Source organism: Brachyistius frenatus, unplaced genomic scaffold (genome assembly GCF_029030835.1).
Source record: "Brachyistius frenatus isolate BFR_SWC_R1_liver_20210118 unplaced genomic scaffold, ASM2903083v1 Contig_58, whole genome shotgun sequence".
Taxonomy (NCBI): Eukaryota; Metazoa; Chordata; class Actinopteri; family Embiotocidae; genus Brachyistius; species Brachyistius frenatus.
This window is the reverse complement of record NW_027210657.1, coordinates 1,725,676-1,738,233: the sequence shown is the minus strand read 5'-3', so window position 1 is coordinate 1,738,233 and position 12,558 is coordinate 1,725,676. Positions and strand designations below refer to the sequence as shown.

Here is a 12,558-nt window from a genome sequence, read left to right as displayed (position 1 = left end):
GACTGGAATCCCTTATTTTTCTCCATATGAGAAAACAATTTGTTCACAGCTCTCGTGACCCAGTTGAAATTCATTTACATGTTTAAATGCTTGAATCATCTATAAAGTGTGTGCCATGCAGGAGAGCCAATAAAAACAAATGGACTGGTCATCGTTGTCATATTGACTTTAACGTGTTGATACATGCACGGTGTCAACTCAAAGCCTCGTTTTGATCCGCTACCGTTTGCCCTGTTAAAGTTACTGCATTACACCTTAATACAAACTGAGAAATTCCTGTATGCGTTCCAAATTAAAAGCCCTCTAATATTTCAGTAGACAGAAACCCGTCATTTCTTAACAAGGCTTTTATTGTGAAACATTTGCAGGAAAGTGTTGCGAACAATCGAGCAATCATACATTAGATGAATAATCCAGAACAACCGATGAAAATAGCATGATTATGATGTTGGCTTTTCAAAATAAAAGCAATGAAAGTATTAATTATTGACTATTATACGTAAATCTGCCACCGCAGGAACAGTAGTTAAGCAACCTTAGAAACTGGCCATAACTTATGTGTGCTCGTCCGCTTTAATACTCCGACAAATAGCACTATACCCTTTAATATCGACCATGTGATCTCTTGAACTGACTCACTTCTCTGCAGTTGAATGGTCCTCACTTCCTTATGTTGCCAATGACATGTTTTGGAAGTATTTTTTCACTGTTTATGTTTTAGACTACATGCTGTCTACTTCTATGTGTGAGTAGAATCATGAGCTGACATTAACCACCATACAGAACAGAATTAAAGCGAGATTATATAGCAACTATAGGACAACGGTAAATATAAAAAATATACTGTTATATCAACGCAAGTAGAGAAGAGTCATTAAGTAAATAAACTGACTCAATAATGTCAGTAACACCGCAATATCAATTTTAAGCTGGCTAATATGAAATATTAGCCAATATAAAATGCTTGTCATACCATGAAGAAGCAGTTAAAGTGAGGCGAGGTGACCACAAGTGTCATTAGAAGGATAGTGTTTAATATTATAATGCAGTATAACAGGAGCCAAAGTGACTCAGTCATGTCACAATATCTATCTCAAGTTTGCTAACATTAGCCACCATAAGGCACTGATCATACTCGGGTTTACTTTACTGCTTTTCACTTCAAACTTCTCATCGTAAACTGAAGATCGCGTAATTTATTGTTTTTAAACTTACAAAGTCTCACTTTAACTCAAATTGTTTGACTGTTTAGTCATTTAGCTTTTAGATGATAACAAAAACATACTTAATCTTTTATTTTGATCCCCCTTTAAGTCACTCCCATACTCGTAAACTCCACCAATACATCTCCACCCAGTCTGAACTTTCCAACACATGCAAAGACACAAAAGTGCTTAAGTGTACATACAAATACTCACACCCTGCCCATAAGTTCTGAGAAAAAAAATTTGTGTTGTGGAATAAAAACAGAAATAATTCTTGTGGGAGCTTCATCAACAGCTGGATCAGATCTGGGTTTGAGAGCACCACTTACTTATTAACACTCACACTCACGCGAGAAGATTTAGTCCACACATACCAACGTGGTCACATAAGTCTATTCAACAATGGCAACCAATTTCTTCTGCATTTTTTGGTCTGAATATATTGGAAGGGGATCTGTTCCAAAAAGAGTAGTAGGTTTTGTTCAATTGTCCATAACAAGACATCCTGCCTGCCTGAGAGGAATTAGCGTCTTGATTCCCGGGTCTGGGGCTGAAATTCCAAACCTGTGATTCAGAACCGGCTGCTTTGCTGCAATCCCAGCTTTCTCAAAACAAGAAAAATACTGTATGCACGAGTGTGTGTGTGTGTGTGTGTGTGTGTGTGTGTGTGTGTGTGTGTGTGTGTGTGTGTGTGTGTGTGTGTGTGTGTGTGTGTGTGTGTGTGTGTGTGTGTGTGTGTGTGTGCGTGTGCGTGTGCTTCAGAAAAAACAGCATTTTGGGTCTGAAGGAGGACGTGGTGCTGCTGACTGTGTCTGACTCATTTTCGAGACAGGGCCAGATATTACAGATATACTGGCCAAACTCACAGCTAGCCCTCAATCACAAACTATTTAAGTGGCCTTATAAATCAGACTTAATTCTGCCTAGACAAGAAGGGAGTCCAAACTAGCAAGGCACTTTAGCGGCCGGATGGACTTTGTGTATATGTGTTTTGGAGCTGCTACAGGTGATTACGTGCTGCAGAACACTTCCAACCATCACGTAATGTTTAACTGACCACAATGAAAGAGCAACAAAAGAAATAAACAAAAGTGCAATGTGATGCATACATATGACGGAAGATAATGATCTCACTGCTGCTGCTGCTGTTGCTGCTGGTTCTTGTGTCTGTCTGTCTGTGTGTGTGTTAACGTATTTGTGTTTGTGAGCGTGTTTCTCATCAAGTCAGACAGGAGCTCTTGAATGAGGGTGACTCATGTCAGAGCTGCTTCTGGTTAGCCAGACATTCTCCTCGCATCCTCTCATTTCTCACCTCTCCATTCAACTCCCTTTCACTAATGCCTTTTAACAACACCCCCCCCCCCCCACACACACACACACACACACACCTCCCTCACCACTTAATTAGCAGCAGACCTCGACTGACTCATCCTCCTTTCACTCCCGTCCACTGACATAGCATTTTGTTTGTGGCTCTAAATGCTTGTGTGTGTTTGTTTCGCTCACCTGTGCAGCCTGTGGTTCCCTTGCGCACCGAGTATCCGAGGTCACAGTGGCAGATGAATGATCCTTTAGTGTTCTCACAGTTTCCACTCAGACAGATGTTTGGGTTCAGCTCGCACTCATCAACATCTAGACAGGAAGGGTAGACGAAGACAATCAAGAATGTTAATATATGTAAACACAACTACAAAAAAGAAAGAGTTTATGACGTTTACTAAAACTGAGTTAGCAGTTGTTGATCCGGCCTGCCAAACAGGTTTTAAAAGCTTTTAAAGTGAGTCATAAAAGAATAACTTCATGAACTATATTAAGGCTTTAAAATGTGTTTACTTTGAATAAATACAGCAATAATAGAGTGTGTGTTTATGCAGACACATTTAGAAGTCCTTATATCACTGATGTCAAGTTTTTGTTTTTTCACTCAGTGGAACCAAACATCTAAATGTCACACATTCCTCCCTGCTTGGCCCAACAACGTTCAACATCTTGTAAATTAACAACAATAGACTCGTAGATCTGATTCATTAAGGCTTGTCTCATGACTCATGTCTTGGGTAACCTTGATGTTGTTTCAGTAAATCTCAGAGAACCCCATGGATCTAATAAGTGCAAAGCTGAAGTGGGGTGTAGCAGCAGCAGTGTTTTATTTTGAACAGAAAATGCACATCTGTTACCTAAGCAGGTCTTCATATCCTCAGATGACATGAAGCCGTCAAAGCACAAACACTGGTAAGTCCCTGGGGTGTTGGTACATTGGCCTCCGTCACAGATGTCCGGGCTTTCCTCACACTCATCAATATCTGAAAATTGGGGACAAGAGACGCAGAAAGGCAAATCAAAAAGGAAATAGTAGTAGGCAAAGTGTAGAGGTCAGGAAAAAGAACATTTTTACAACAAGAAATGTTTCTAAAAGAACATCAAGAACATCAAGAACAACAGGAAACCAAGCTACTTTATGGATGCACACGAGGCAGAATACAGGGCTAACTATAGATTCTGGTGTGCATTTACTTTTTCACTCAAAAAAAGTCAGGTTAATTCAAGACAGATCTTGTGCAATAAACTCAACATTACACTTAAAAATACTCTCAAATTACCGCTGCACTGCCTTCATCTGTGTCTATTTATCTGTCTCTGGTAATTAAAGGAATAAGTCACAAGAGTCAGTCTATGATCAGCTCATGAAACCTGCCGTCATTTTCCAAAATTAACACCGGCGAAGCACGAAATTCTGTTAGACTCTGCCAGCATCCCCAATAAACACCATCTATCACTGTCTGTTAACATTTTGAAGTTAATAATGAATGAGCAGTCTTCAGATTAAGTATTTTTCTGTGAGAGTGTATGTTTCCTTTAAACATGTGCCAGCCAAATCACAGCAATGTCTCTCTATTGTATATACAAGGTTTCTCAATGAGCTGCTTTATTCCTGCTCTTAAATCCGGTCTCTCTAAACACAAACTTTGAAGTATTTTTGTACTGCATTGTGTGTGATGTTTAAAAAACCTGAATGTCAATGAAAGGCAGTTTGCTTCAGCAACCACGTCTGACGAATAGGGCAAAAGTAAATCTAAAAATGTGCCTACTACGAAACACTCAAAGGACAAAAGATAAAATATGATGGCCACACAGCTACTTACCAGTACAGCTTCTCAGATCAGGCATCAGGGCGTATCCACTGTGGCAGCTGCACTCGTAGCTGCCCTCTGAGTTAGTACAGAAAGTCTCGCAGCCACCATTCTCAATGGTACACTCGTCAATGTCTGAGGGGCAGAAAAAAAAAAAAAATCCATATATCGATGCTGTAAAGCCTCAATAAAATCAAAAGATATGTATTTGTAAGAAACGTTGTTCGAAACGTACCGACACATTCCAGTCGGTTCTCAGTAGATTTGTATCCGGTGTCGCAGGCACACTGGTAGCGGCCGATCATATTGACACACTGGCCGTTCTTGCACAGCCTGTCACTCAACTCACACTCATTGATATCTGTGAAAGAACAAAACAATTATTACATTCAGACTTTATATAAAAAAAAAAAATCAACAAGAATAACCCACATGTTTAAAGCTGAAGATGCTAACAGAATGTCGACATGAAGTTTAAAGACAAGTCAGGATGGAGTAAACAGAAAGAAGTCACGGCTAACACTAAAAAAGATATTCATTATCTAATAATCTATTTTCTTGATTAACTGATTAATCAATAATAAAAAACAAAAAAGACAAGGTGAACAGTTTCAATGATGTTTTATTGTTTTTAGGTAGTGAAAAAGAAAATAAATTCGCTTAATGGCCAGTGACTGAGCATTCGGTCATGGACTGAAACCTGCATTAGGTCATGAGAATGACACCAAGTGAATAATGCATGATAAAATCAATCCGTGCAATTAACTAAACATGGGACTTGGGAAACTGGACAGCACGGGAAAAGTCATAAAAAAAAGTCTCCAGTCAATTACCTGCTCAAGTAAACTACACACAAAACTAACTCACCGGAAGAGCCTTCATCAGGAAGGCCCTATGCAGAGCAGGTACAAAACCTGCCTATCTATACATAACACGATGGCTGAATCTTTGCCAATTATCCGCTGAAAACTCAACACATGCTGCATCCTAAAAGCAGAACTTTCAAAATAAAAGTACATTACACAATAGTAAACAATCTAAACAGTGAAAAATACAATACAAAATAACGATAGCATTTAAGACCTCAATAAATAATAAAAAGCAAGAAATTAAAAGATGTATTTCAATACCCTTTCTTTGTATACAGTACATATGTCAACACACACAGAATGGCCTTCGTTCATATCAGCCCGTCCATCAAATAATATAAACCCCACACATTAACAGACGTCATTCAAACACGCCCACTCCACATACAGCCCCAGTGAGCCCACACATAAAGGCAGAAACAGGGAGAGCTGGAGGGGGATGAACCAAAGCTCTGTCTGTTCTGTGACAACATCCCCACTCACTAGTAAGAACAGAAATTTCATCCTGCTGCACATTTTACTCAAAGAAGGGAGAAAAAGAAGAAAGAGGAAAAGATTTAGGGAGAACTGTCCCCGTTGATGACATCAGCACTCACCTAAACAGGCCGAGCCATCGGGAGCGATCTCGTGTCCCTCCGGGCAAATGCACTGGAAGCTGCCCTCCGTGTTTATACATTCACCTCCCCGGCAGAGCAGAGGGTTCCTCTCACACTCATCGATGTCTGACAGTGGAAGAACACACACACACACACACACACACACACACACACACACACACACACACACACACACACACACACACACACACACACACACACACACACACACACACACACACACACACACACACACACACACACACACACACACACACAAGCACACACACACACAGTTGTTAGGGTTCAGTCTCACTCAGGCTGGTTTCCAATGAAACCCACTGGACTGATAACTTCACAATTGTGTTTCCAGTTTAAGAGAGATTGTGGGACCAGCAGTCAGGAGGCACTTGTTGCATAATGAAGCAGCAGCTCCATGGGAGCATTGTAATAAAGTGAGTAAAACCGATGTATAATTTGTTTTTAGTAGTTAATTTTGGTTAGCCTCTTAGCCCAGTCAGTACCAACAGCTTATGATTGCAACATTGCCCACATTATTTCCAGTTCCAGCTGCTTTTTTCACCGCAGCGAGCGAGTAAATTTTGTCTTGCCAATTTTGGTCTCAAGGTGGCTTTAAGCCAACAAAAGTATGGAGACTCTCTGTTTTGTGTATGATTTCTCCCAAGAATTTAATCAAATAGCATCAAAGGCAAACCAGAACAGAAATAGAGCATTAAGTCTTTTCACAGATGGGAGAACATTAGGACTTGTGGCTGCATGTAAAAAAATCATTTTGGTGGGTAGCTGATTGTGTGTGTCCCTCACATGCGGGTCAGCTATGGTATGTAATAAAGAATAATTATCTTTAAGACTTTATGGACCAGTTTTGCAAAGTGATTGTGACGACACTCAGGCTTCCCAGACGAGGCCCTTTCAACACCCCACTTGGGTATAAATAAAGTCAGTTTAACTCTCCTTCTTTCTCACATAGACACACATGTATATACAAATGCACACAGCCTGCAAATTTCATATTACATCATCCGTCTAAACAGAGAACACCTCATCCAGAGCTTACGGCCCAAGAGGAAGCTCAGATTGTGTACCTGCCGTACACTTGGAGCACTTAATTGGCTGGCCGAGTTCTCTGCTCTCAGATAACGCCACTTTAATAGGGTGTGTGAGAGACTTGTTAAGGAGATCGAGTTTCTCACTCATGTTCCTCAAAGACTCACAGTCTCTGAACCAAATCATCTAAAGAAGAGATGATTAAATGGATGCATATTCAGTCTCGTCAGGTGCTGCTGTGTGAGGATTCATGACTCACCCATGCAGTTCTTCATCATCATGAAGCCGCTCTCGTAACCCTCTAAGCACTCGCACTCAAAATCTCCCGCCGTGTTGACGCACCTTCCCTGTCCGCAGAGGTCCGGAGAGATGCGGCACTCATCGATATCTACGTGGAAGGAAAGCAACAAAACTCAGCCAGTTAAACCTTTCCTTTAAATTGCTTTAAAATCATTTACTGGTTTTAAAATTTAAGGTATGAAGTACCAAATAGGACAAACAAATCATGAAAGCACAAAATATTTGACAAAAGATTACTGCATGAAAGAAAGACTACAATAAGATTAACAGGATTCTTCCATTGACTAAAGGCCTGATCCCTTTTCATTTTAATCCACATTTTGAAACACTTAACTCAAAGACTTTGAGCTGGGATCTCATTTATATGGGGTTAAAAGGTCGCAGATATCGTGTACGCACCAGGAGCCTATAAATGATTTCAGAATAAAGAAATGGCACCGGCATTTATACCTAAAGGGATATATGCACATTTAAACAGCGCAGTAATGCAGCTAAGCAGACTACAGGGACCAGCTCCAACAAGTCCAAAGCAGCCGCCAGCCTCGCATTAAACCGAATAAGCTGAATGGAGGCTTTACACCACTCCAGTGTAATTAGTGTTGGCAGAGGGATTCAAAGAGGGGGACTGATGAAGAATGGCGAGACTTGTAGAGACGCAATGGAGCTGCAGTACTGTTATAGCTGATGTTCAGAAAACATTTCAGTTAAAAATAGAAGACACATGTGGGTCAGATCCAACATTATTAGCTAAATGTATTTCATTACTGATTCATCTTTCAACGACAATGAATCACCTGGGTTCTTTTGCATTTTGTCTAGGAAATGTAAGGAACACTACAAATATTTTTATTGCAATTTCCCAAAAGCCATAGGTGGCTTGAGTCGCTGTTTCACGTTTACCTAGATAAATGACTTAAAAATAAATTATCAAATGGTTGTTGATTGATGTCTTTGTCGACTAACAGACTGAAATCAGCTGATTACTTCTTTACTACTCACCAGTGCAATTCCTCTCATCGGAGTCCAGAGCGTAGCCGTTATCACAGCGACAACGGAAGCTGCCGATGGTGTTCCTGCACCTCCCATTTGAGCACAGGGTGTTTATCATCCTGCACTCGTTTATATCTAAGGTACAGAGCAGAGGGATAAAGGCAGGTGAGCGATGATGAAACAACCCAGGCAGTCCATGCAGTCTGTGAACAGTACAATACCTTTAAGGAAGGGTCTGCCATTGATGAAGTCTCCCCTATGTGAGAAGCCTGGGCCTCGAGGACAGAGCTGGGCGTAGTCTGGAGTGCCCTTCTCTGGACATTCGTCACATTCGGGGCCCCAGGCGACACCAACTGAGCAGCAGCAGGCATCCACACGGTGCTTCCCTGGGATCGGAGCCCCGCAGCGCTCATCCTCATGGGTGAGGTAACACTGCTCCGTACGCAGGTCTGGAAGTCAATGACACATATTTTGTGTGTACTTGAATATGAAGTAGTATAAATTATTTAAATGCACATAAGATGACCACTACACTTATGAACACCTACCGATGCACGTCCTGCCGCTGACATCAACAGTCATTCCTGGAGGGCACTGGCAGAAGAAGGAGCCCGGTGTGTTGATGCACTTGCCATTGATGCACACTCCAGGAAACACTTGACACTCATCCACATCTGACAGTGAGCAGAACAAGAACACACCAACATCAACAAACAAAGTTTAGTGTTTCACATTACTGCAATAAAAACACAAGTCCAGGTCATCAAAGCAGTGCTTACCTTCACAGACATTTCCTCGGGCTCTAGCAAAGCCTTTAGTGCAGATAGGATCTGAAAAAAGGGGAGGGCACGAAATACATCGTCAGCCAATAAAGTCATTTCACAAAACAAATTAAAAGCATTGCAAGCAAATATTGATCACCTTTTTCACATTTGGCACAAGGGCTGTTCCAGGCTTCTCCCAGTGTGGCGCAACAGTGGGACTTCAGTGTTGCCCCGTTTATGTTGACCTCACAGCGATTATTGACAATCTTCAACCAGCAGGTGCTCTTAGTAGTCTCTGTTTTACGAAACAAGCCTCATAGTTACTAGACATCCACAAGACACATGTGACTGGTTAGACACAAATATAGCAATAAATGATCTCTACTGCTGTCGTAAAATGTTGGAAATAGCTGATTGTCTTTAATGATCAACTTGTCCTGGACATAGAAAAGATTTTCTCCAGACTTCACAAGTTTTATCTCTCTGTTTTGTCAAAGTAAGAGCTTATGTCACTCAAATGCTCCAAGTTTTTATGTTTTGCAAAAAAGTAATGGGGGCAATTTAATATAGTTTATCACTCAGCTGCTGCAATGTTAAACTGGAGGCTAGACAGTTTTCATGTTAATAAAAAAAAGTAGAACAAGTGCTTTTCTAAAAAGCCATATTCATCTAATTCCAACACTTGATATTAATAAATGATCTGTATGAATAAATAAAATTATTATCTTCTTTTTTGAATATTTTTGCTGTTTTTACATTGAATAAGTAAACATTATGCCAACTAAAGTGTTGTTTTGGTGAAGATGTCAAACACAAACAACATGATGCTCACTTACCGATACACTCCAACCCAGAGCTGTCCAGCGAACTCCCCGTTGAACACAAACACACATAGGAGCCTTGGCTGTTCATACACTCTCCGTTAACACAGGGGCTAGACTCACACTCATTCACATCTGTGGAGGACAAAAACAAACACCAGATTCATTTTTTAATTTTTTTGCATCTCCTTGATAAAGTGACATTGTTCTTTAAAACAGAATAAACAAGTGCCTGACCTTCACAGACGTCTGTTTCAGGATCAAAGCGAAATCCTTTGGGACACTGACAAGTGAAACTCCCTGGCGTGTTCCTGCACAGACCATTGTCACACAGCAGCCTGTTCATCAGACACTCATCAATATCTGAGGAAAAACACAGACAGAGACACATGAGGACATTCCTGAAACTGGCTTCTGATATCGAGACCATATACTTAAATTTTCCAAGAAGACAGACATTATAGAGCAGTTCACCCACCAATACAGTTTTGGCCTGTCACGTCCACCTCAAAGCCTTCATTGCAGGTGCATTTGTACGTCCTCAGCATATTCTCACACACTCCGTTCTGGCAGATGTCAGGGTCGAGGGCGCATTCGTTAATATCTGAGAAGGCAGAGAATAAGCTGCTGAACATGAGAGGGAGAAAAAAACGCAAAGCAATAACTGCCTCGAATTTATGTAGCCCTGTTTGGTTTCTTTGTGGTCAGTGTTTTAAAACCAGTGGAATGCATACAGACGAGCTCGTGTGCATTACCTCTTCCATCGCCGGTTATGCCGACGCTATTGGGGCACAGAGCCAGGAACTCAGCTGCAGCAAAAACACACAAAATAGCACAGTTTGGTTGATAAAAGGAGAAATAACAGCGTTTGGGAAAATATCACATTTGCCAAAATCCAACAAATCTCAGAGCAAGAAACTTAATACCATGTCATTATCCATTTACATGCGTTCTCATTTAGCCTAGATGTGTATAAAAGCGTCTCTTAATGTGGTGCAGCTCTGGCGTCTTTTGATATAGAAACTTTAATTGGTAGGACTAATGAGTAGTGACTGGATGACATGTGTGTGTGTGTGTGTGTGTGTGTGTGTGTGTGTGTGTGTGTGTGTGTGTGTGTGTGTGTGTGTGTGTGTGTGTGTGTGTGTGTGTGTGTGTGTGTGTGTGTGTGTGTGTGTGTGTGTGTGTGTGTGTGTGTGTGTGTGTGTGTGTGTGTGTGTGTGTGTGTGCAATGTGGAGGCTCAGTGATTCCTAACTGGGGGGCGTCTCTGTTAAATAACTTGACTTCATGACCGCCATTCTGTCATTTCTGAAATCCAAGCTGGTATGCAGAGACACAATATTTCATCTGGTTATTGTGGCTCTGACAGGTGTGTTTTGAATCAAACACAAGCTGTGTGTGTGTGTGTATGTCCATGTTTGTATGCGCTGGGCAGCAGGAGGGGGATTCCTATGTGTAAAGGGTGGAGTGATTTGAATATCCGTACCAGAGCTTTGCGGTGGGCAGGGTTGGCAGGGCTCCCCGTAGGCGTACTCTGTGCTGGCACAGCAGCACTCCGACTTGGTCACAGCTCCAAATAAAGGCCGAACACACTGCCCTCGCTTGTAGCCACCATAACACGTACTGCGCATATGTGTGTCTGTTTGGGACAAAACAAGATAGACACAATGTGTGTGTGAGAGAGATGAGGAAAGAGATCTGGAAAGAGGCTACAGACAGACTGGAAGAGAGAGAAAGAGAGGCAGGAGTCGCAAGCTTCAATAAAAAACAACACTGGCAAATCAAATGGTTGTTCTCTCTCCGTAATATCCAGGGATTTGAGGCATTCTCCTGCACTGATATCATCCTGTCGAACACTCACCGAGACCGAACAACAGCATTTCAACACTTCCCACACAATTTGTAAAGATATGTCATTTGTAGAGTGTTGAAAATAAAGGAATAAATAGCTCTGCTCCCTGGGTACTACTCCAAGGGACTACAGCACCAGAGGGCAGGGAAACATTTATCAGTAATGATCAACACATGTTTAATGATACTGAGCATGTGGTTGCAGCAGGTTAACAGGATATGCTATTGATGAAGTTTATTGTGATGGGCTTATTTTGTGTTTCGTCACATTCAGTTCAGCTTGTTTTTAATCACAGATGTTTAAAATATTTGCATTCTGGTTATTCTGGTTTACATATGGAGACAATTGTGGGATGAATCCCTCTTAAAAATGTGCTCCTCCGTAGCTTTTATCTGTTCTTGTAAAGTGGAACAAACATTTTGACCATTCACTGGTTAGATAATAAAGGCACATATATGTGCTTGTGGAAAGTGACAAGTTTTTCTGAAAGTAGTCAATGACTTTTTCAAACAAAGGTGCTGTAACTAAAAAACGGATTTTTTTTATTTTTTTTATCTTCTATGTGCGGCAACAGAAAACTTTAAAAGAAGTTGCAGCCAGACTGAAACTTTGGAGACACATGCTACGTACAAAAAGAGGGTGTTTGTGTTGCCTTCAATATCTTCTGAAACAAAAATAGATGGCTATCTATCTTCACCTAAAGAGGGGCTGATGTGAGATCACAGTTTTCCCTAATATCCAAAATGAACACATGAAGCGTTCGTGGAAACAAAACTACAGTTACTTACCAACACAGACCCGACCGTCGAGGCCCACTGCCATCCCAGCCATGCACTCACAGCGGAAGGATCCCTCCGTGTTGACGCAGTGGCCGTTCATGCACATGCCTGGAGTCGCACACTCATCTATGTCTATAAACAGGCAAACAAAATCCATTGTTCATAAACAGTTAGACACAAAGAAC

General features: G+C 41.2%; 1 protein-coding gene across 1 annotated transcript in view; it reads right to left on the bottom strand.

Moving 5' to 3' along the window:
• The window catches only part of fbn1 (fibrillin 1), a 61,342-nt gene that overhangs the window by 26,960 nt on the left and 21,824 nt on the right, over positions 1–12,558 (bottom strand). Inside the window, exons 17-33 of the mRNA XM_069705698.1 lie at positions 12,383–12,505; positions 11,229–11,381; positions 10,500–10,553; positions 10,223–10,348; positions 9,982–10,107; positions 9,760–9,879; positions 9,081–9,218; positions 8,939–8,989; positions 8,708–8,833; positions 8,381–8,608; positions 8,169–8,294; positions 7,129–7,257; positions 5,802–5,927; positions 4,572–4,697; positions 4,349–4,471; positions 3,383–3,508; positions 2,712–2,837 (exon numbers count right to left, since the gene is read on the bottom strand). Coding sequence (XP_069561799.1) covers positions 2,712–2,837; positions 3,383–3,508; positions 4,349–4,471; positions 4,572–4,697; positions 5,802–5,927; positions 7,129–7,257; positions 8,169–8,294; positions 8,381–8,608; positions 8,708–8,833; positions 8,939–8,989; positions 9,081–9,218; positions 9,760–9,879; positions 9,982–10,107; positions 10,223–10,348; positions 10,500–10,553; positions 11,229–11,381; positions 12,383–12,505 — 2,127 coding nt within the window. The remainder of the gene's footprint in view (positions 1–2,711; positions 2,838–3,382; positions 3,509–4,348; positions 4,472–4,571; positions 4,698–5,801; positions 5,928–7,128; positions 7,258–8,168; positions 8,295–8,380; positions 8,609–8,707; positions 8,834–8,938; positions 8,990–9,080; positions 9,219–9,759; positions 9,880–9,981; positions 10,108–10,222; positions 10,349–10,499; positions 10,554–11,228; positions 11,382–12,382; positions 12,506–12,558) is intronic.